The sequence below is a fragment of the Moschus berezovskii genome, chromosome 5 (genome assembly GCF_049115385.1).
Source record: "Moschus berezovskii isolate FMDL1 chromosome 5, NW_MosBer_1.0, whole genome shotgun sequence".
Lineage (NCBI taxonomy): Eukaryota > Metazoa > Chordata > Mammalia > Artiodactyla > Moschidae > Moschus > Moschus berezovskii.
In genome coordinates this window covers 25833526-25858723 of record NC_142464.1, presented here as the reverse complement: position 1 = coordinate 25858723, position 25198 = coordinate 25833526, and the positions used below count along the sequence as shown (strand labels likewise).

The 25198-nt window shown below is 38.9% G+C and overlaps 1 protein-coding gene across 4 annotated transcripts in view; it reads right to left on the bottom strand.

The window, feature by feature from the left end:
* The window catches only part of TBCK (TBC1 domain containing kinase), a 223548-nt gene extending 198515 nt beyond the window's left edge, over nucleotides 1–25033 (bottom strand). For 2 of the 4 annotated variants that reach the window (XR_008687092.2, XM_055434936.2), the window contains exons 1-3: nucleotides 24736–25033; nucleotides 16375–16596; nucleotides 6024–6096 (exon numbers count right to left, since the gene is read on the bottom strand). Coding sequence is in view for 3 of the 4 variants with exons in the window: in XM_055434936.2 (XP_055290911.2) it covers nucleotides 6024–6096; nucleotides 16375–16596; nucleotides 24736–25027 (587 nt within the window). In the remaining variant the exon portion in view is untranslated. Of the gene's footprint in view, nucleotides 1–6023; nucleotides 6097–16374; nucleotides 16597–23471; nucleotides 23973–24735 lie in introns of those variants that run through there. The other 2 variants (XM_055434937.2, XM_055434940.2) reach the window with 2 other exon arrangements.
* Nucleotides 25034–25198: the final 165 nt, after the last annotated feature.

Below are 25198 nucleotides of genomic sequence, written 5' to 3'. Positions count from 1 at the left end.
GATTGATGCCTTAAATGATGCTTAAGTTTGGATAATTAACTGCAAATAGCTTGGACTGTAAGGAGATCCAACCAGTCCATCCTAAAGGAGATCAGTCCTGGGTGTTCACTGGAAGGACTGATGCTAAAGCTGAAATTCCAATACTTTGGCCACCTCATGCAAAGAGTTGACTCACTGGAAAAGACTCTGATGCTGGGAAAGATTGAGGGCGGGATGAGAAGGGGATGACAGAGGATGAGATGGCTGGATGGCATCACCAACTCGATGGACATGAGTTTGGGTAAACTCCGGGAGTTGGTGATGGACAGGGAGGCCTGGCATGCTGCGATTCATGGGGTCGCAAAGAGTTGGACACGACTGAGTGACCGAACTGAAATGAGCTACCAGACAAGTGGACGCTTACAGTTTTGCAACAGAGACAGATGAACAAGTAAAAATCATGGGTCTCAAATAGCAAACCCATCTAAATAGATTTCCTGTTTACTTTTCATCAGCCTTTCTTACAGGTGCAGGATGCTTACTTTTGGCAGTTAAGGGAAAGACCTGATTTATAAGCCCTAAGAACATCTTCTCACTTTCCATAAACAAGTTATAGAATTAATTAAAATTGCAGCACATCAACTCTGCACATGAAACGGCTCTGTTACTGGAGACAAAATTAATCCAAATATGTGGAAAGTCAAATAGTTTACAACAAATATAATTTAGATGGATAGATCAGATAACAACATGGAATGGAACCTGACAGAAGCATTTTTACTCAAAGGTGGCAAGTGCTGAATGTTATGTTCCAAAACAAACAAGGGAAATACTGAATTTTAATCTAGTGCCAAAATGATTTTAAAAAGTACTTTACATAAATGTTTAAACATATCTTACTTGAAGAAATTACAAAGACCTTTAAGACTATCATGGACTCTTTTATTTTTTTTATTTTTATTTTTTTTGGTAATTAATTTATTTTTTATTGGAGGCAAATTATTTTACAATATTATATTGGTTGGTTTTGCCATACATTGACATGAATTCGCCCCGGGTTTACATAAGTTCCCCCTCCTGAACCCCCCTCCCACCTCCCTCCTCCCTTTATCCTCCCTCTGGGTCATCCCCGCATGCCAGCCCCGAGCATCCTATAACATGCATTGACCCTGAACTAGTGATTCGTTTCACATATGACTCTTTTAAATAAATGAGAAAGACTATGTAAATGGCATGAAAGACAATATGAAATTTGCATTTAATCCTATTGATATTCCACTAACTACTCAAAGAATATGCATCCACCTATAACATTTCATCCTCATGAAGACATATACAAAGGCATTAAAGAAAGGTGGCCTCTTTATACCTGTACACTGTTGAGACTAATGGTATTTAACGTTATGAGATTTATTATCTCTAAAACAAGGATAAACAATGACAGGAACAGAAAAGTAAAACTTTTCATGAGCTAATGGATTTAATCTTATTGGTAAAACAATGGCAATTGTGTCCTTATACAGTGCAAATGTAAATAAAGTAAAAGGACAGAGTTGAGATAAAGTGACGAAAATGGAAATTTGTCTTCTGAGTCACCAGCTTCTCTCTCCTTCAGTTCTTTTAGTAAGTCCAAGAAGGATGTACCAATATATGGGCAGAGAGGAAATGTGGAGATCAGAATCAACATCCTACAGTTACTACCATCCTGATGACAGAGAACTACTCTGCTTGTGGTTTACAGAGTCCTCAGGAATGGGTGGGAGCATAAGACCTTGGGTAACATCAATTTAGATGATGTAAAGCAATTACAGTTGTAGCAGAGCTGTGTCATCTGGTACTTCTGGATATTCCCTTGTTTATCCCCTCTTCCTGGTGTAAACATCTTCCTTTCTTCCATCCCAAGTGCCCTAAATGAGTATTGAATAATTTTGGGAACTTTATTTTTCAATTAGTGTTAATATTGATTTAGTATTTCATTCGTATTCCCTGCCCCCAGCTTTTTTAAATACATGTTATGATTTTCAAGACTTCTGTGACAGCCAGGCTCTAAGATGACCCCCAATGCCCCTTGATTCCTGGGATTCACATTCTTGTGCCATCCCAAATGAATAGAGTTAATGGCTGACCTTTGTATCCAGTAAGATATAGTGATGTGTGGCTCCTGAGGCCAGGTCATAAAAGGCATTGCAGTTTCCACTTTGCTTCCTCTCATCTCTTAGACTGCTCACTCACTCACTCTCGGAGAAGCCAACCACCATACTGTGAGAATTCAGCCAAGAGGTCTGCAGAAAGGCCCTCAAGATAGGGAGGAAAGTAAACCTCCTGTCAATGACTGGTACCAAATAAGCGAGCTAACTGAGAGACAGATCTTGAATCTCTAATGAAGGTTTCAGGTGACTATAGCCCCAGCTGACACGCTGACTGCAATGACATGAGATCCCGAGCTAAAAAACCACTCAGCTAAACATTCCTGAATTCCTGACCCAGGGAAATCACATAAAAAATTGATAAATGCTTATTATTATTTTAAGCTGCCAAGTGCTGAAGTAGTTTGTTACTCAACAATAATTCATACTAATTCTTCTTTATAGAAACAAAAAAATACAAAAGTATGCCACTGGATGAAGCACCTTCATCAACAACAAATATTGTTGCTATATGAGACTCACAATCCAAGCCAAGCAAATATCTCAATAGGCTCTTAAAAGTTTTTGAGGTATAATTTACACAGGTGAAATGCATGTTCTTAAGGCATATATGTCAGTGAATTTTGACAAGTTTTGCAAGAATATGTACTGTATAAATAATACCCCAATCAAGATGTAAGAATTTCGAGTCCCTAGCAAGTTCCCTCAAGGCCATTTGGAATCAAGCACTGTTTTCATATCTACCATCGTAGATGAGTTGTAATTGTTTTAGAACTTCATATAAATAGAAGAATATGACTTTTGTATCTGCTTTCTTTTGCTCACCATAACATTTCTAAGGTTCATCATGTTGTGTTTATCAGTAGTTGATTCCATGTTATTGTTGATTAACATACTGGAATCTGCTTACCTATCCTCCCATTGATGGACATTTGAATTCTTCCCAGTTTGGGGCTACTAGGTTTCTGGAAGCATTCTTGTGCAAATATTTTGTTGGACATGCATTTTCTTGACCAAATACCAAGGCAGGGCTAGGACTACAAGGAGGCAGATGAGATACCTCTTGGGAACAAGTTTAAGGGGCTCCTCTACTAGGAGTCTCAGTCTCTGTGGGGTCTCTGGGTCCTGGCGCGCACAAGGTTTGTTTGAGCCCTCTGAGCATCTCTGGTGGGAACGGGCTTTGATTCTAAACGCAAATTCACCACTCCTACCATCTTGCTGGGGATTCTCCTTTTCCCTTGGGCCTGCGTATCTCCTCACAGCTGCTCCAGGGCCTACTGTCTTACTGGGGTTTCTCTGACCTTGGATGTGGGGTATCTCCTCACACCCACTCCAGCTAAGAGCAGGTGCCACTTCTGACCTTGGGTGTGGAGTATCTCCTCACCGCTGCTCGTTCCAGTGACATGCAGACACAGTGGCCACAGGACTGGAAAAGGTCAGTTTTCATTCCAATCCCAAAGAAAGGCAATGACAAAGAATGCTCAAACCACCACACAGTTGCATTCATCTCACACACTAGCAAAGTAATGCTTAAAATTCTCCAAGCCAGGCTTCAACAATACATGAACCGTGAACTTCCAGATGTTCAAGCTGGTTTTAGAAAAGGCAGAGGAACCAGAGATCAAATTGCCAACATCCGTTGGATCATCGAAAAAGCAAGAGACTTCCAGAAAAACATCTATTTCTGCTTTATTGACTATTCCAAAGCCTTTGACTGTGTAGATCACCACAAACTGTGGAAAATTCTTCAAGAGATGGGACTACCTGACCTGCCTCTTGAGAAATGTGTATGCAGGTCAGGAAGCAATAGTTAGAACTGGACATGGAACAACAGATTGGTTCCAAATACAAAAAGGAGTATGTCAAGGCTGAATATTGTCACCCTGCTTATTTAACTTATATGCAGAGTACATCATGAGAAGCACTGGGCTGGAGGAAGCACACACCGGAATCAAGATTGCTGGGAGAAATATCAATAACCTCAGATATGCAGATAACACCACCTTTATGCCAGAAAGGGAAGAAGAACTAAAAAGCCTCTTGATGAAAGTAAAAGAGGAGAGTGAAATAGGTGGTTTAAAGCTCGACATACAGAAAACTAAGGTCAGGGCATTCGGTCCCATCACTTCATGGGAAATGGATGTGAAAACTGGAAACGGTGACAGACTATTTTGGGGGGCTCCAAAATCACTGAAGATGGTGACTGCAGCCATGAAATTAAAAGATGCTTGGTCCTTGGAAGAAAAGTTATGACCGACCTAGACAGCATATTAAAAAGTAGAGACATTACTTTGCCAACAAAGGTCTGTCTAGTCAAAGCCGTGGTTTTTCCAGTAGCCGTGTATGGATGTGAGATTTGGACCATAAAGAAAGCTGAGCGCAGAAGAATTGACGCTTTTGAACTGTGGTGTTAGAGAAGACTCTAGAGAGTCCCTTGGACAGCAAGGAGATCCAACTAGTTCATCCTAAAGGAAATCAGTACTGAATATCCATTGGAAGGACTGATGTTGCAGCTGAAACTCCAATACTTTGGCCACCTGATGTGAAGAACTGACTCATTTGAAAAGACCCTGATGCTGGGCAAGATTGAAGGCAGGAGGAGAAGGGGACGACAGAGGATGAGATGGTTGGATGGCATCACCGACTCAACAGACATGAGTTTAAGTAAACTCTGGGAGTTGGTGATGGACAGGGAGGCCTGGTGCGCTATAGTCCTTGGGGTTGCAAAGAGTCGGACATGACTGAGCAACTGAACTGAACTTTCATGAAGCTTTTTCTTTTCTTTTTCATTTTAGGATAGGTGGCCTATAAATTAAAGTATAAATTTAAATTGGTGAGCGAAGAGCAATATGCTCTTTAACAAATACAATCAAAGATTTGCGACATGCAAAAATTATATTTAAAAAAACATATTTACTAAGTTATGTTTAATATACAGAAAAGTCACTGTATTACTATGGTCACATTAGACTTTTCTAAAAAAGCAAGCAAGGCAACAGTGGATTTGATATCTGCATCTTGCATTCCAGAGACCACTTAAACCAAACCATTTAAAGTAGCAATGAAAGTACTTTTATTCAACTTCCCTCTTTTGCTGCTATTAAATAACTACCATTTATTAAGACACACATTTTTCCTCCCTTGAAAAAGATGTATCATTATCTATAATACAGCAAAGATTAAAAAGTATTGACCAAGAATAAGAATATTTTTTCAATGTAGGATGGATAATTACAATCATATAAAAGCTCAAGGCAAGCAATCTTCATTGCTTTAGCACAATTTTATTCATTAAAAATATTTTTCATAATTTTAAGATAATTTCAGAAAATCAGTGAAGAAGCTCATTTAGTAGTACATTTACAATAAAGTTTAGATCACATATTTTTCTTGCCAAAAATGCCTGAGATAGAAAGCAAATTTCATATGTCATTGAAATAACTGAATTTAAACTGTATGATTAGATTCCACCCAAGCCGTGATTATTATTTCTCTCCATTCTTCAACGTGGCCTTAGTTTATACAGTTCACCATGTTCCTAGGAATACCAGTACCCTGTGAGAAGTTACCATGTACTTTTCTCTGGAAAATACTCTTAACTTCAGCTATGTTAAAGAAAAGCTTAGTACTAAAAAGATTTCAAGTTTTCACATATATCCTCTTTGGTAACTTTTTGTCAAGTACTTTGCAGAATGCCTACAAAAGCTGAACACTGGATAATGTCAATGCTGAATTTCTATGAGGCCTGTGAATTAATTTTCCTAAAATGAAAATGTACAACTGGATTTTATCATTAAATAACAGAAGAAACTAAGACCCTGCAGTTTCTAGGTAAAATGCCTTTTTGTTTGCCAATTTCTTCTTTTCATTTAACTGTCCTGATATTACACACAGTACCTCACGGGTTTCCCTTCACGAAGCAAGTCTTCTAGACTCCGTTCACAGTGTTCTGCTACCACCACCAATCTCTCTGAGTGAAAAAAAAGAAAAAACCAAATGCACTTTATATTTGATTAATACAATGTTTTAGTAACAAAATAATATACTTCACTAAACATATTAACATATAGTACAAATGATATTTGAAAAGAGCTTTTCAAAGTCTATATTAACTACATAAAAATCAGATATCTAGAATAACAAGATAACTGTGTTAGAAAACAATACATCAAATAACAATCTTCATTTTGTGTTTTTCTCTATGATTTCTCCCCTGTGCATTAGGAAAAACAGCTGGAAAGGTTTACCTTTGGCAAAAAGAAGTGATCCTTCTTCTGACACAGGCTAGCAGAAGAAAAAGCTTGGATGAAGATATAAAGAAATTTTGAAGTGAAGGGGAAACTGGGATCTAGGGACAAACTGTCTTGACAGTCTGGCTCAAACATAAGGTCTCTGAAACTGAATTCAGAGACTGGAGAAAAGTAGAAATGTTCTGAATCATGATTGTGGAGAAACAACTGAAAATCAACTTGCGATTGTTTGTAACATCATGGGGCCTGCTGAGATTAGTAATAGTATAAAATTTTCGTGAGCGCAATACATAGTATGATGGAATTTTTATTTTCCAACAGATCAACTGTCTAAGAATAAGTCAGCACAGTTTTGAAGGTCAGTCGATACATTTTTAATGTAATCATTAGTTAATTATTGACTAACACATTGTCTGACACAGTAGCAGATGAACAGACTCTTTCTTTCTAGATGAAACAATGTGAGAGGAACCAGAGAAAGGCACAAATGGGCTCACAGTGGCTGGGGATTTGATAAGGTTATTTCAGGAGAGATTAAGTTTTTAAAAGAAATTGGGGTACCATGTATATCTATGCAAAATGAGTTCTAAGACAGGAAGAAAGTAAACACAAAATGGTGGTGGTGGTTTAGTCGCTAACTCATGTCCAACTCTTTGTAATTCTATGGATTGTATCCCACCAGGCTCCTCTATCCATGGGATTTTCCAGGCAAGAATATTGGAGTGGGTTTCCATTTCCTTCTCAGATGGCAAACTAAGACAAGAAAAAGAAGTAAAGTAAAAAGGGACCGGAAATAGTGATGACTACATAGAGGTTTGGTGAAAATGAAAAATGGCAAAGGTAGAAAAATGAGATCAGAAGACAGGAAAAATTTCAGAGGAGGAGATCCAGTAAAAGGAAGAACTCTCAGTAAGCACTGGTTCAAGGTAAGGTAAGGTCTGGCCTGCTGAGAGCAGAGATGATGGACAATGGTATACAGGCAACCATGTGAAGTGTGAGGGCAGGATATTGTATGGGTCACTTCTTGGAAGCTCAAACTGAGGTGGTGGCATTATACAGAATAACCTGAAATACAAAATTTAAACTACTACAAATGAATACCATCATTTTCAGGGGAAAAAAAAGAAAGCTCCATGTGATCTGAACAGGAACCTAAAGAAAATTAAATTTGAAAGACCATGAAATGAAGAAAAAAAATTAATAGGAAAGAAAGCTGTGAGATAAAAGGTCTAGTTCTTCAATTCAATAGAGAAAAGAGCATGCAAAATTGAATTCCAAGGGATTTAGCACAACTATGGGCTTCCCTGGTGGCTCAGAGGGTAAAGCGTCAGCCTGCAATGCGGAGACCCGGGTTCAATCCCTAGGTCGGGAAGATTCCCCTGGAGAAGGAAATGGCAACCCACTCCAGTATCCTTGCATGGAAAATCCCATGGACAGAGAAGCCTGGTAGGCTACAGTCCATGGAGTCGCAAAGAGTCGGACACCACTGAGCAACTTCACTTTCACTTTTCTTTCACTTAGCACAACTATGAAGATCTAGAAGGAAAAAGCAAATAATACCGTCAGAAAACCAAAATGGGAAGCAGCATTTCTGTCAGTTTTCCTTACACCTAACAGGCTGCTGCTGCTGCTGCTTCTAAGTCACTTCTTACCTCACCTTAGTCTCCTCGGTAGACTGGTAACTCTTCTACCCAAATTTAAATACTTAGAGTTCCTCCACCTTTGATTCTGGGTCTTCAACTGTGTTTTCTCCTTATTTACCCCCAAGGCTGAAAAACTCCTAAATTTTACCTCAAGTCCAGAGTTCTCTTTTAAACTCCACAGCCCATTTCTCACTTTAATATAAAAGTCACCTCAAACTCAACAGAACTCAAACTGAATATAGTTTGCTCCTTAAGCCTTTCCCTTTAGTACCAGTAAATGGTACCACTATCCTGCTAGCTGCTCAGGCTACAAACTTAGGCGTAATCTCCATTTCTCAAATCCAAAGAAAAGGCACTGCTATTTCTATCTCTCAAATGTCTACAGAATCTGTAGTTTGCTTCATCTGCCACAATCTGGGTCCAAGCCAACATCATTTCTTACTAGATTACTAAAACAATCTCTTAACTAATCATCTCCGATTAATTGTTACTGCCCTCCAACATATTTTCATACTAAAATCTAAGTGCTAAAATAATAATAAAGGTGAATATGTAATTCCCTGTCTAGCCTTGTTTTTTGTTATTTTGTGTATTGCTCACCAACTTCGAGTTACACTGGTCTTCCTTCACCTTTCCGACCTTAAAGTACTATTACATGGATTCCCATTGCCCAAGATGATCTTCCCTGTTTTTCTACCAATGAACTTCTATCATGAAACACAGTGATTAAGAGCACAGACTATTTGGTCTGGGCTCAAATTTTAGGTTTCATACTCATTAGTTTGCTAACCTCTCTATGCCAAGGTTTCCTCTTCTGCAAAATGAGGGAAAAATAAGGACCTACCTCATAGAGCTGTTGTGAGGCTGAAATGAGTAAATATAAAATAAGGACCTGGCAAGTAAGAATCACTGTTAGCTATTATTATTACTAAACAGTTAAATGTGATTTCCTCCAGAAACACTTCCCTTGTCTCCGCAAATCAATTTGCTCCTTCTATAATATAATCTATTTCATTATGTACTTTTCTTTTGTAGCACTCATTTGAAATCCTAAGGATTTGCATACATTTTTATCTAATATCTTTGTTCTTTACTAGATAATGCATTTCCTGGTGGCAGGAAAGATTTTGATCTTGTTCAAAATGCATCACCAGTGTCTAAACTGATATCTCAAACATACACATCTAATTTAAAAATATTTGTTAAATTAGTTTAACTTGAGCAAAGGCTCAATGTGGCCATTAGAAATGAATAAGTCTCATATAATGACTGTCATTTTCTAAATAGAAATCTGTCCTGTGTAGAAAAGTACATGCCTGCTTTGTAAACTAGGCGTAATAATACCACAATAGCACTGATTTTAATACAAAAGACCATCAGAATATGCTAAAATGTGCATCAGTTCAGTTCAGTCGCTCAGTCGTGTCTGACTCTTTGCGACCCCATGAATCACAGCATGCCAGGCCTCCCTGTCCATCACCAACTCCCGGAGTTCACTCAAACTCATGTCCATAGAGTTAGTGATGCCATTCAGCCATCTCATTCTCTTCTCCCCCGCCCCCAACCTTGCCCAGCATCAGAGTCTTTTCCAGTGAGTCAACTCGTCGCATGAGGTGGCCAAAGTATTGGAGTTTCAGCTTTAGCATCAGTCCTTCCAATGAACACCCAGGATTGATCTCCTTTAGAATGGACTGGTTAGATCTCCTTGCAGTCCAAGGGACTCTCAAGAGTCTTCTCCAGTACCAAAGTTCAAAAGCATCAATTCTTCGGCGATCAGCTTTCTTCACAGTCTCCCAACTGTTCCCAGCATCAGAGTCTTTCCAGTGAGTCAACTCGTCGCATGAGGTGGCCAAAGTATTGGAGTTTCAGCTTTAGCATCAGTCCTTCCAATGAACACCCAGGATTGATCTCCTTTAGAATGGACTGGTTAGATCTCCTTGCAGTCCAAGGGACTCTCAACAGTCTTCTCCAGCACCACAGTTCAAAAGCATCAATTCTTCGGCGATCAGCTTTCTTCACAGTCCAACTCTCACATCCATACATGACCATTGGAAAAACCATAGCCTTGACTAGATGGACCTTTGTTGGCAAAGTAATGTCTCTGCTTTTTAATATACTATCTAGGTTGGTCATAACTTTCCTTCCAAGGAGTAAGCGTCTTTTAATTTCATGGCTGCAATCAGCATCCACAGTGATTTTAGAGCATACTCCATTAATTAATAATTTTAAATTAGATATTCACAAGTCTCCATATCTAAAGTGTTTGGCATTAGTATAAAATTTGTCAGGTTTACAATGATTTAGGAAAAAAAATAATCAAGTTTCTTCAGGAAACTCCTTCAAAACTTCATAAACTACAGTTTGCCAAAGCTTCAGGATCCTAAGGAACTTTAAAGTAAATATTACTTTAATAAAGCAGACCCATAATCCTGGCAGAATATCAAAGATTCTCCCAGAGGTAATGGAATATATACCAAGACAATGTTTCCAATATGAATCAGGTTTTTTTTCCAAAAACTCATTAGAGAGACTTCATCCTGAAACTCTAAACAACTGTTTGAAAATAACTTCTGCTTGTTATAAAACAATATAGTTTCACAGAATAAAATATGACAAAAATATTTGAGAATCATAACATGCCAAATATAAGTCAGCAATACAGTGGCATTATTTATAAAAAACAAATGTGACACCAAGAGGAACTTTAAATAGTAGAGCATACAAGAACCATGAAATAATCTTTCCTATATGAAATATTTGATGAGTGCCAAGTATCTCTGTAGTGTACATACAGCTTGAACTGTAAGTTTTAAGTCAATGCTAAGAAATGGAAGAGAGCACAACATTAAGCAAGACAGATAATAAAGTAGTTGAATAAAAAGAGGGATTAAATGAAAGATTTTAAAAAACTTTTAACTTTGAGAAAGAGGTAAATTGTGAATGTGTTAAGATAATATGAAAGTTTATTAGATTACAGTTACTGCATCTTTCTTTCTTAATTCACAATAAAAACTGAGACTAGCTCATCACCTTTTAAATAAAATATCTAAATAAATATTTATATAGTCAAACTGATAAAGGGTAATTCTGTGCTTAAGAAACAGTATTGCTACTAGGTCACTGTGATGGTCAGTTTTATGAGTCAACAGGCTAGGCTATATAGTCTTCATTTATTCAAACGCTAGCCTAGGTGTTACTGTGAAGGCATTAAATAACTGATTAAAATCTACAATTAGTTTAATGTGAATAAGGATGATTACCCTAGATAATCTGGGTGGTCCTCATTCAATCAGTTACTAAGGCCTTAAGAGCAGAATCCTGTCTTCTCTGGAGAAGAAACTCTACTCTTGGGACTATGACTTCAGCTATTGTATAAAAATTCACCTTGTCCTTGATGATCTGCCCTATGGATTTCAGGCTAGCTTACCCAGCCCCCACAATCACATAAACCAACTCCAACCAATTAGTCTATAGCTATCAGGCTATCTATCTATCTGTCTATCTACGACTGGTTCTGTTTCTTTGATGGAACTCTAATACAGACACTCAGGTTGAAATATATATGCAGCTAGAGATACAGAATTATCTTACAGGCCCTTAACTATTCAATTATTCTCCATCTAAATTTCAAATCTATTAATTAAAATAATTTTGTTCTTGATTTTCTAGCAATAAAAAAAGATTTTTGGGTAATCAATACCAAATCAATTGGAATATATTACACTTTATTATCCTTTCTATGCTTCTAAAACTGCTGAGATTTCAAGTTCAAAAGAAAAAGATTTAAGTTTGTTAACTGAAGTATTTTCATGCTTTACTGACCTTTTTTCTTTTAAAGATATTTTACTCAATTTCTCTTTTGATAAATCAAGTTCAAAAATTCAAATGTGAACTATTCTTGAGATTAAATACATCAACCTGCTGAGTTAGCAAGAAACTAATATCATCTTGAATCAGTTCTGAATGATCTGTTGGAAACAGTGAAAGCTTGACTTCTGAGCTAACCTAACATGTGAAAACATAATGTTACTAAAATGAACCACATGTTACATGTTACTCCAAGTAAAATGGGGAGAGTGTGGGACTAACAATGACAAGATGAGAAGAAATATCTGTGTAGCAAGAACAGAATAAAGGAACCAAAATTAAGATTCTTTGAGAAGACAATGCAGTCCAAACCAAAATGATTACATCATTGAGAAATATGCATTGTTTACTTAGGAGACTGTTGACTTTTCAAACTAAATGTAACTGAAATGACTGGGATGTTTGGAACAAACAGACCTTCACAACAACACTTACTGTAATTTCATTAGTTACTTCTTATGCTTATGACTTTTCAGGACAATGAACATTGCCATTTTGACAATAACAGATATTTTCATTCCAGGCAGTCAAACTTAAAATATATGAATTTTATACACATCCATAATCTGTGTGTCCCTGGAAGAGAGGGCTGTGGAGACCTGGGAGCAGGACAATCAGGGGAAACAGAGTAACCAGGAATATGGTTATTGGGCCTAAGGAGACTACCACACTGTTAGGCCAAGTTCAACATTAACAGAGTTTAACAGTGTCCAAGAGGATTACTTCCTACCTGACATTTATAACTAAAAAGAAGTTTCCTGTGCAGTTAGCAGTAGGGTTCCCCAGAGAGATTGTGTCATAAGGTTTTTCCTAATTCAGTATTTACAGAGGCTCACTTAGGTAGAGGGATGAAAAAAAGGAGCTCAAGACTCTTGACTCTAGGACTATTGAGTCAATTATCCCAAAAACCCTAGGGAAAACTGGACAGAGGCAAGACCCCAGTCATCTAAAGTGATGCTCCAAACAGGCTTCCAGTCAGTGGGAAAAAATAAAGGGCACTTCAGGATACAAGAATAAGAAGTCCTGGGATTTCCTGGTGATCAGTGATAAAGAATCGGCCTGGTAATGTAGGAGACACAGGTTCCATCCCTGATCCAGGACGATCCCACATGCCAAGAAGAAACTAAGCCCATGCCCCACAACAGTTGAGCCTGTGCTTTAAAGCCTGGGAGCTGAAACTACTGAACTCTGTGCGCCCTAGAGCCCAGGCTCTGCAACAAGAGAAGCCACCACAATGAGAAGACCAGAGCACCACAACTAGAGAGCAGCCCCTGACTGCCGCAACTAGAGAAAAGCCCGAGTAGCAATGAAGACCCAGCACAGCCAAAAATAAACAAATAAATAAATCTTAAAAGAGAAATGAAAAAGTCCCAAGAATTGAGTAAAGTGGCAAGAATTTGGGAAGATAAGTATAGTCCAAATTTTCAGATATACAACAGCAAATTTACGTTACTCATTACAGATGATAATGATATAGCCATATTGGAGTGATTTTGGTACTAGGCCAATTCCACAAGCCAAAATTCATTAGAATTTGTAATTGGATGGGGGTGCGGTGGTATTTGAGGCATTCAGGGATTGATAGTATCTTATCAACTATTTGCTTATATAAATGCCCCAAATGATATCTATAATTTAGTTATTGTCTTAAAGCTCTTTAGCAAACAAAAACTTTAGCAAAAAGATTTTTTAAATTGGCCTGTTTGTAAACAACAAACTTGCCAAAAGTTCCTAAGCTACTTAATTGCTCTGTGCCTCAATTTCCTTATCTGTAAAATGTGAATACAATAAGAGTTCCTACTTCACAGTAATGTTATAAGGATTAAGTTAATTAAAATATGTAAAGCATTTAGAATACTGCCTAATAAGTAACAAACACTCAATAAATGTTAGCCATTAATAACATTTATTACAAAAAACATTTTCCATACAAATTCTATAAAACTTTCAGAGAAACTATTTTCAAGAGGCATAACCTAGACTGCTTGAAAGTATCATTTAGCCTGTTTTTCAGTAAAAGTAGGGAAATAAGAGTTTGCATTTTTTTTCAGCACCTGTAATATTAGGTTGAAACATCTGAAAATGCGATTTTTAAGGGGATAAAAACAGTACAATATCTGTAAGTATATGGGGTTAACTTTCACAATTCATTTTGTTAGAAAAATTAAATACATTTCACTGAAATGCATTTAAAATAATTTTAAGCATGAAATTAAGCTTTCAAAAATGATTTTAAAATAATTAAAATATTGCCACCATAAGCACATTCAGGGGTGCTACGGGCTGAACATTTGTGCCCCGCCTCCCAAAGCCATATGCTGACGCCTAATCCTCAGTGAGACGGTGTCCGGCACGGGGGCTTTGGGGGTGAGTAGATCATGAGGGAGTCTGTGCTAAGTCGCTTCAGTCCCATCTGACTCTTTGCAACCCCATGGACTGTAGCCCACCAGGCTTCTCTGTCCATGGGGACTCTCCAGGCAAGTACTGAAGGAAGTGGGTTGGCATGCCCTTCTCCAGGGGATCATCCCAATCCAGGGGTTGAACTCAAGTCTCTTATATCTTCTGCATTGACAGGCACTAGCCCGGCATGGGAAGCCATGAGGGTAGGGCCCTCACAAACAGGATCAGGGCTCTTCTTTTGTAAAAGAAGCCTGAGAAAACTCCCTTTCCCCCCTCACCAAGTGAGGTTACAGGGAGAAGATGGCTGATAATGAAGAAGTGGGCCTCACCAGACACAGCATCTGCTATTGCCTTCACCTTGGACTTCCCAGCCACCAGAACGGTGAGAAATAGACTCTTTTTGTTTATAAGCCACTCACTTTATAGTGTCATATCTTAGCAAGGAGAATGGACTAAGATACAAGTTATAGAAGAACCTGACTTTACGACTGCATGTGTGCGTGCTGAGTCGCTTCAGTCATATATAGCTCTTTGTTACCCCATGGACCATAGCCTGCCAGGCTCCTCAGTCCATGGGATTCTCCAGGCAAGAATAACAGTTTAAAGCCCTCCCCCAGAGGACTGAACCTCCATCTCTTACATCTTCTGCACTGGCAGCCAGGTTTTTTCCACCAGTGCTACCTGGGAAGCCCTGACTATACTACTAAAAAGGCAGTAAACTTCTTCCTGGTGAAATACCGACTTTTTAATCAATAGAACTCAATTCTACTAAATGAAATCCTACATAAAAAGACTAATGCAGCTACGGAGAGGTAAAAACATTAGTGACCTTCTTTTCACTGGAAGAAACTTAGCCCAAATTATTACTTGCAATCATAAAATACATTCTAATAGACAATTCCAAAGTTTCTATTGGGCTTCTCAGGTGGCTCAGTGGTAATGAATCCACTTGCCAATGCAGGAGATGCAGGAGATGCAGGTTTGATCCTTGGGTCAGGAAGATTCCCTGAAGAAGGACATGGCAACCCACTTCAGTCTTCTTGCCTGGAAAATTCCATGGACAGAGGAACCTCGTGGGCTACCGCACACAGGGTCGCAGCAAGTCAGACATGATGAGCAACAGAACACAAAGTTTCTAACATTAGAATTTTCATTTTCTTTTTTTTTTTTAATTTTTATTTCCTTTTCAGAGAGATGAAGAAATATGCTTGAGGACAGCGACTTCCCTGATATAGAATATTAAAAATCCTGATTCTCAGATCTGAGAAATATGAATCATTCAAATGCAGTCAGGAAAACTCAAATGACTCAGTTTGGCTGGAGTGAAAAGTGATGGCATGCATACACACTCTGATTACTTTATATGTTTACTATTTATTATTATGGCTTTCCTGGTGGCTCAGATGGTAAAGAATCGGCCTGCAATGCAGGAGACCCAGGTTCGATCCCTGGGTTGGGAAGATCCCCTGGAGAAGGGTATGGCAACCCACTCCAGTATTTTTGCCTGGAGAATTCCATGGACAGAGGAGTCTGGCGAGCTACAGTGCATCAGGCTGCAAACAGTCAGACAGGAATGAGCGATAAACACACACTGTGTATCAGTTCAGTTCAGTTCAGTCGCTCAGTCGTGTCTGACTCTTTGCAACCCCATGAACACCAGGCCTCCCTGTCCATCACCAACTCCCGGACTCCACCCAAACTCATGTCCATTGAGTCGGTGATGCCATCCAGCCATCTCATTCTCTGTCGTCCCCTCTCCTCCTGCCCCCAATCCCTCCCAGCATCAGAGTCTTTTCAAATGAGTCAGTTCCTCACATCAGGTGGCCAAAGTATTGGAGTTTCAGCTTCAACATCAGTCCTTCCAATGAACACCCAGGACTGATCTCCCTTAGGATGGACTGGTTGGATCTCCTTGCAGAAGGGACTCTCAGAGTCTTCTCCAACACCACAGTTCAAAAGCATCAATTCTTTGGCTCTCAGCTTTCTTTATAGTCCAACTCTCACATCCAAAATGATACACTGTGTATTTTATAACCTAATCAGGGTAACAGGATAGAGAACACAAAACATGAGAAAACAATAACTCACCGTGCTTTCCCCTAGAAATATCCACATACTGGCATAGTCTGGGGTGAGTGATGGTCTTGAGGATTTGAAAGCGCCCTAAAATCTTGATGGAATTTGGTGTGAGAGGAAGCCCATTGCTTCCACAGACATCATGGGGCAGAGCAGAGGCAAAGAAGGTAAAGGCACCCATTTCGGCATCCTTCAAGGGAAACATTCTTGGTGTCCTAAATCCTCCCAGGTAATCTAGAAAAGAAGAGAATTTTTTGATAGATCAGCTAAACATTAAGCCAGTGTTTTCTCACCTTAAATATGATTAACCATATATAATTTTGAGGGAAATGTCAATCATTACATTTTACAGCAAAATTATCAATGTGAGAAAATTTCAAGATAATATCAAAGAGGAAAAACCACCCAATCATGAATTTATATTGTAGCTCTAAATCAAAATCAAAGATTTGCAATAGCATCTAAAGGAAAAGACAGAACACTCCCTCTGCAAGGATGCCTGACAATTTTAAGAGTTTAGAAGTTTGTTATTGTACATTCACATTAATAAGGCTCTTCTCTTTACCCAGTTTGAATATACCACAGACTACAAGTATTTTTCTTTTTCACAGAGAAAGGAGTCAGGAAAGAGGAAATAAGGACACCAACCAGAACTTTAAATAATCAAGGACTCTACTAACAATATTAAGAATCAAACCAATGTCACCCAGCAATCCCACTAATAGGCATAAGCCCTGAGGAAACCAAAAGTGAAAAATACACATGTACCCCAATGTTCAATGCAGCACTATTTATAATAGTTAAGACATGGAAGCAACCTAGATGTCCACTGACAAATGAATGGATAAAGAGCTGTGGTACATATATACAATAGAATATTATTCAGCCATAAAAAGAAACACATTTGAGTCAGGTCTAATGAAGTGGATGAACACAGAGCCTATTATACAGAGTGAAGTAAGTCAGAAAGAGATAAACAAATATCATTATTAATGCATATGTGTATTAATATATATATATGGAATCTAAAAAGATGGTACTGATGAACAGATTTTCAGGGCAGCAAGGGATGCAGACAGTGAGAACAGACTTATATTGGTGGGGTGTGGAGGATGGAGAGGGTGTGGGATGAATGGGGAGAGAACATGGAAACATATACATATTTTGCATTACATATGCAAAATAGATAGTCAATGGGAGTTTGCTGTATGACTTAGGGAACTCAAACCCGGCCTCTTCAACAATCTAAAGGGGTGGGATGGGGTGGGAGGGAGGTTCAAGAGGAAGGGGACATACGTCTACCTATGACTGATTCATGTTGATAGCCGAAACCAATACAATATTGCAAAGCAATTATCCTTCAATTAAAAATAAATAAATTTTTTTTTTTTTGAACAGAGGAAAATTTATGCGTCGAACCTGGACTGGTCACTTATGATAATATACATGCTACAATTCCATTATTTATTTAAAAATAAATAAATTTTTAAAAATAAAAAAATAAAAAGAATTAAATTAGATAACAAACAGCCTTATAATGTTACTTAAATAACTAATCGATTTTTGTTTTAAAGCCAGGTCCTTTGCAAGTGATGTTTTACTCCCCTCACTGATCTTGACAGATGTTATTGCCTCTAGGTTAGAAATAGATATTCTACCTGAAGATCCTGAGGGGTCCTAGCAGTATAGTTTGCAAAGCAAAAGGAGTCCAGCATTTTATTATGAAGTGGCCTGAAGATTAAGAAGCTTAGTTTAAAATCTGTTATCACATTATGGCAAGCACAATAAAAAAGGTCTCCCAAAAAAAATATCTCTCTCACCTAGGTGTCTCACTAAAAAGACATTGATTGGTCAGGCACTGCATTTGTCCCTTCCACGTTTCACAATAAAACCTGGAATTCTAAATCAAGTTAATAGGCTGCTTTTCATATATCTGTCCAGAAACTTCATTAAAACATTAAAAAGAACTGTTTTAAAAAGTATAGACTCATAACAAGGAAGAGGACAGAAAGAGACTGTGAGCTGATTTCCAGAAACTCCTGTAAAGCATTCTGAATAGGTAAGAGCATTGTCACAAGAAACAGAGAGAAGGAGGTTACAATCTATGATATAGTTAAGAGGTGTGCTCATCCTCTTCAGATCAGAGGCTTCAGATTCAGAGAAGGAGGGAACAGTGGTGAACAACAGCAGTCAGAAGAATATTTGAAATGAGAAATATAGCATTTGAAAGGCTGAAGAATACAAGACTCAACTTTGCCACCAGACCCCCATTACTGGCAAGTTATTTATCCTCCTGTCGAAGGATAAGGTTACTACTGCACCATTGTATGAAAAGCAGTCATGAGATTAGGGAAGAATCCATAAGAAACTTCAAAAATACTAAGTAATATGCTAGTTCTTAATTGGCGGGTTAAGGGTGTTCATATTATTCTCCATAATTTCACATTCTGTATCTCCACCTATCTATATATATGTGCTGCTGCTGCTACTGCTAAGTCACTTCAGTCGTGTCCGACTCTGTGTGACCCCACAGACAGAAGCCCACCAGGCTCCCCCGTCCCTGGGATTCTCCAGGCAAGAACACTGGAGTGGGTTGCCATTTCCTTCTCCAATGTGTGAAAGTGAAAAGTGAAAGTGAAGTCGCTCAGTCGTGTCCGACCCATAGCGACCCCATGGACTGTAGCCTACTAGGCTCCTCCATCCATGGGATTTTCTAGGCAAGAGTACTGGAGTGGCTTGCCATTGCCTTCTCCGATATATATGTGCTATATATAATATATTTCATAAAATTGAAAGCTTTTTTCATTTTAAATTGAAAAACATTTTTAAACACAATGAACTGATTTTCAGCAAAGGCCAAGGAATTGAATAGGAAAAGGACAGTCTTTTTAATAAATGGTGCTACAAAAAGACATTCATATGGGAAGAAGATTAACCTCAATTCCTACTGCTACATCCACAGAAGTCTGATATGGATTATAGACCTAAATATAAAAGCTAAAATAAGTCTTCTGCACAAGAAGGAAAAAAAAAAAAAAGAGGATATTTTTGCAACCTTCGAATAGGCAAAGACTTCTCAAGCAGGATAAGAAAAGCCATAAAAAACGAACTTTAGGGGCCTCCCTGGTAGTCCAGGGGTTAAGAATCCACCTGCCAACACAGGGGACACGGGTTCGATTCCTGGTCTGGAAGATTCCACATGACACAGAGCAACTAAGCACATGCACCGCCAACTACCAAGCCCCAGCTCTAGAGCTCACAAGCCACAACTACTGAGCCCATGAGTCCTAGAGCCTGTGATCTGCAACAAGAGAAGCCACTGCAATAAGAAGCCTGAGCAGCACAACAAAGAGCTGCACTGCTCGCGGCAACTAGAGATAGCCCATGCACAGCAATGAAAACCGAGCACAACCAAACATAAATAAATAAATCTCAAAAAATACTTTATTAAAAAAAAAATCTATTGTTTCTCTGTCCCAGCAACAAACAAATGGAAGTTAAAATGAAAACAGATCTCATCTGAGCCAATTAAAAACAAAACAATGAGAATTTTTTTAAAAAGATGAACTTTATAAAGTGGGCTTCATCAAAATTAAAAACATTGCACATCAAAAGCCACATTTGAGAAAATACAAATCTAAGCTAAAGTTAATTATGACATATCTGTTTATACATGACATTTTAATAAAATACATATATATATATGTATGTTTGTATATATGATAACAGGGCTTCCCTGGTAACAGGCTAGCATTCAGAATATATAAAGAATGCCTAAGACTTAATAATGGGCTTCCCTGGTGGCTCAGAGGTTAAAGCGTCTGCCTCCAATGCAGGAGACCCGGGTTCGATCCCTGGGTCGAGAAGATCCCCTGGAGAAGGAAACGGTAACCCACTCCAGTATTCTTGCCTGGAGAATCCCATGGACGGAGAAGTCTGGTAGGCTACAGTCCACGGGGTTGCAAAGAGTCGGACACGACTGAGCGACGGAACGGAACGGAAGACTTAATAATAAAAAGAAAGACAAGTCAACACACAGTAGGTAAAAATCTGAAATGTGTATTTTCACAAAAGAGGAATACAAATAGACAATAAACACAAGAAAAATTCTCAATGTAATTAATCAGCAGGAAAATGCAAATTAAGACCACAACATACCATTTTACAACTACCAGAATGGCTAAAATGGGAATGATTGGCAATACCAAGTGTTGAGAAAAATGCGGAATTGGAGCTGATTTTCTGCTGCTTATGGTAGTGTTAAAATGACACAAGGACTTTGATAAACTGTCCTAAAGTTAATAGTACCCCTTGCTGCTGCCGCTGCTGCTTAGTCGGTTCAGTTGTGTTCGACTCTGTGAGACCCCATAGATGGCAGCCCACCAGGCTCCCCCATCCCTGGGATTCTCCAGGCAAGAACACTGGAGTGGGTAGCCATTTCCTTCTCCAATGCATGAGAGTGAAAAGTGAAAGTGAAGTCACTCAGTCGTGTCTGACTCTTAGCGACCCCATGGACTGTAGCCCACCAGGTTCCTCCATCCATGGGACTCTCCAGGCAAGAGTACTGGAGTGGGGTGCCATTGCCTTCTCTGAATAGTACCCCTTACGACTCAAATTCCATTCCTATTGGGTATTAACCCAATAAAAACTAAAATGTCCATAAAAATACTTGTATGAGAATATTCACAGTAGTTTGATTCATAACAGCCTCAAACTGGAAGCAATGTAAACATCACACAAGTGATCTGCTAAGCAAGTTGTGGTATATTCATCCAATGAAACGTTATTTCAAAACAACAAAAAAGGAATAAATATGCCAAATTATGGATGTATCTCAAAAATATTACGTTGATGAAAGCAGCAGACACAGAAGAGTTCATATCCTATGGCTCCATTTAAATGTTACAGAACTACAGTTTTAAACTATAGTTATAAGAATGAGAACGTATTGCCTGGGGTGGGGAGGAGGGCTGTGGGAACAGTCTTGGAAAGGGAAAGGTAGGAACTTTCTGGAGTAGTACAAATGCTTCACATCTTGATTAGGGTGGTGACTGTTACATGTTTGTTGACATGAATCAAAACTTACCAGAATGGTCACTTAAAATTGGTGCATTTTAATATATGTAAATTTTATCTCATTGAAAAAAGAACAATGAAACAAAATTAAGGGAATATGAGAAAAATAATTTTAAAAATTAGTGCTTGGAAATTAAATATATGATTATCAAACTAGATAGATGTGTTGGAAAATAAAGTTGAGACTACTACTCAGAACATGAAGCATGCACAAACAGATAAAAACATAAAAGATTACAAACACAGTGAATCAAACCAAGAATTCAACAACCACCTCACAGGAATTTCAACAAAAGAGAACAGAGAAAAATAAAGAGGAAAAAATTATAAAAGACTACGAGAAAATTCCCCACAGTTGAAGGTAAATTAAAGAGGCTTCTAATTTTAAGAAGATTAAATTAACCAGAGATATTTATTCAGGCTTCACTGAATGAGTTCATTGCAAGGAGAACAAACTTAGAACAAAACATGTCATAACAGATTTTCAAAGTTTCAAGTATAACTAAAAATGTTAATCATTTCAGAGAGAAAACAAATAGTTCAGGCATCAAACATTAAGATCCAACACTCATTCTCATTTCCTCAAGAGCATCAGTGGAAGTTAGAAGACGGTGACGCCTTGAAAAATTGTAAGAAACATAATTTAGTTTCTATACCCAGCCAAAGTATCACTCATAATAGTAAAATAATAATTTACACAATGCAAACATTAAGAAATAAAATCACTACCCACGTATCTTTATGAATAAATTTTTAAAGGATGTATTCTACCAAAACAGAGGAGAAAACCAGGTAGTAAAAGACATTGTACCTTATTTTACCTTTGTACAGTATTGTAACATTGTACCTTATTCAAGATTTCAATGAATATAATCCAGTATCAGTCAGTCAGTCAGTCAGTTCAGTCCCTCAGTCGTGTCCGACTCTTTGTGACCCCATGAATCACAGCACGCCACGCCTCCCTGTCCATCACCAACTCCCGGAGTTCACTCAGAGCTGTCAAAAGGACCAGAAAGCAATCTGTTCAAATCAAACAGAAAGTAATGGTGCTCCAAGGGGAACGTCTTCAAACAGAGAAATGGCAGGGAGGTTCTTATACAAAGAATAAGAGGACTTGGTGAATAAAGCACATGAATCTTTTCCCTTGAAGAAAGTACAAGGTCCTCTGTGAAAGTGAGGAGGGTCAAAAACCATATAAGAAGTATACAATCCAAAAAATTAAGCACACTTAACTATGGCATAATTTTTGTTACTGCAGAGGAAGAAAGAACAATCCATTTGACATTAATATTACAAATCTCATTAGTGTGGTACATAGGTTATGAAATTAAACACCTGGAAGAAAAGGTATAATGGCATATTTCTTGGCTATGCACTGAAGTTTATTTACAAACCATAATATTGTAACATTTTACTGGTTTTTATGCACATAAACAAAGCAAAAAACAATTGGAGTTAAGAAATACACTGTAACTATTAATAATGTGGGCTTCCCTGGTGGCTCAAAGGTTAAAGTGTCTGCCTGCAATGCAGGAGGCCTGGGTTCGATCCCTGGGTCGGGAAGATCCCCTGGAAAAGGAAATGGCAACCCACCCCAGTATTCTGGCCTGGACTGAGGAGCCTAGTGGGCTACAGTCCACAGGGTCACAAAGAGTCAGACACGACTTCACTTTCACACCCGGAAGCAGCAAGAGGTGGCCCATTGCTTGAAATAATTGAATGTATAAGGAAAAGTCCATCTACTGAAAGGCAGGAGTGAGTGGATGTGGTTTCTGCCATCTAAAGGTAGAGTCACTACTTTCCTTGTTTTACTAAATAAGGAGCCAAATATATGTATTTTCAAAAGTTGATGTGAAAAAATAAAGTTTACATATTATTTAGAATTATGAAATTAACCAGTATTAAAACTAAAAATTGTGATAACCACTCAAAAACTTGTAGAAGAGAGGTTGTGGATGGTGCGGGCTATCTTAAGAAGTCAATTAAAAAAAAAAAAAGAATTAGCAGTTTGACATATTATTCAACATACATACCTAAAATTGGAAAAGATGAAATGTGGTTATCTTTGAAGAAACAGGACAGAAGGCAGGAAGGAAGACACTGACCTGCTGCATTTTATTATTACTATGCCTTTTGATTTTCAGTTAGACACACCTATCACTTAGACAACTAAGGATCAAATCACCAAATAAAACGCAAATAATTCAAAACGATAAAACACTAGTTAGCACAAACCATTTCATCAACGTTCTGCTTCAACTACGTCTTAAGTTGGGTATACATAAAAAGGTTCACAGACAACAAATACACTCACATAGATTTCCTTACACTTGGTGAGTGGAAGAAAGTCAGTGGGGGCGGGGAACAGCTGAGATGAGAGATTAGTTGAGAGAGAGAGAAAATAAAAACACAATATAAGAAGCTGGATTTGAACATTCATTCATTCACCAAATATCATTAAGTTCCTATTTTAAGTCAGGCGCTTTTCCAGTTTCTGCCCCACCAGTGAACAAACATGACAACGTTTGCTCTCAAAGAACTTGAAGCGGAAATGCATCATAGGCAAAAAAGGTCAAAAATTGGGCAAAAGATGCTTATTTCATTGTAAATAAAACAGTTTACACATTTTTAATGGGTTAATAACACTAGTCCATTTACTTCATATACTTTTCCGCAGTTCGCTACTACACGACTGAGCGACTTCACTTTCACTTTTCACTTTCACACACTGGAGAAGAAAATGGCAACCCACTCCAGTGTTCTTGCCTGGAGAATCCCAGGGACGGCGGAGCCTGGTCGGCTGCCGTCTATGGGGTCGCACAGAGTCGGACACGACTGAAGTGACTTAGCAGCAGCAGCAGCCCAAACAAAAACAGGGACAAGAGTCCTTGAAAAACAACCACTGACAACTCTTCTATATTCTTCCACTTCACAAATGAATGTCACATTTCGATAACTGACTAAGCCTTTGAAAACAAGAAGCAAACCAATTCAAGAGTTCGAATCTACGTTGTCTAGTGGAGAGACGAATCCACATTCTCTAAGCTCCTCTTTCAACCTTCCTTTGGAACAGCCAGGCAGCAGTTTCTTTTAAAAAGCTGCCTACAGTTCTCAAAGGACTCAGGTGAGTAGGGAGAAGGAGGGCTGTAGGTGGGGATCGGAAACTGTGATCAGTAGCCAAAAGCAGCACCGGTGACCTCTTTCAACCACAGCGGGAAGTGCGGGGCCACTCGCTGCACCTGAGCTGCCTCTACTTCCTGTCTCACCCACCCATAAAAAACTGGGAAACCCAAATACCTGCCTCTGGGTCTGGGGACGCAGGCAGACACAAAGACAAGGGGATGGGGCTGCTACACAGGGCCCCAGAGCTGTCGCTGTGGCTGGTGTTGCCGCTGTTGCTTAGGGCACCAGGCCGCGCACTGCAGGTACTTCTACAAAAGAGGCTGCTCCTGGAGCTTGCCCTCTGCCCGCGAGCGAAGTCGGCGGGGGTTGCCAGCTCGGAATCCGGTCCGGAGCGCTCCCGCGGGGCTCTCCGCTGACAGCTCCCAGCTCTCCCGGCTCCCCGCTGCTCGGCCCTTTCCTCTGACATCACAGATTCTGCGACGGAATTCTAAGGAAAGACCCCGGCGTCTGGCATCTTGCCTCTTGCCCAACCTGGCGAGAAAATGTAGCGACCGAGGAAGAGGTGCAGGATGACTGGCGTGATTATTGACTGAAGGAATGGACGACAGGGAATGTGGTGTGGCGGGGCACAGGGAAG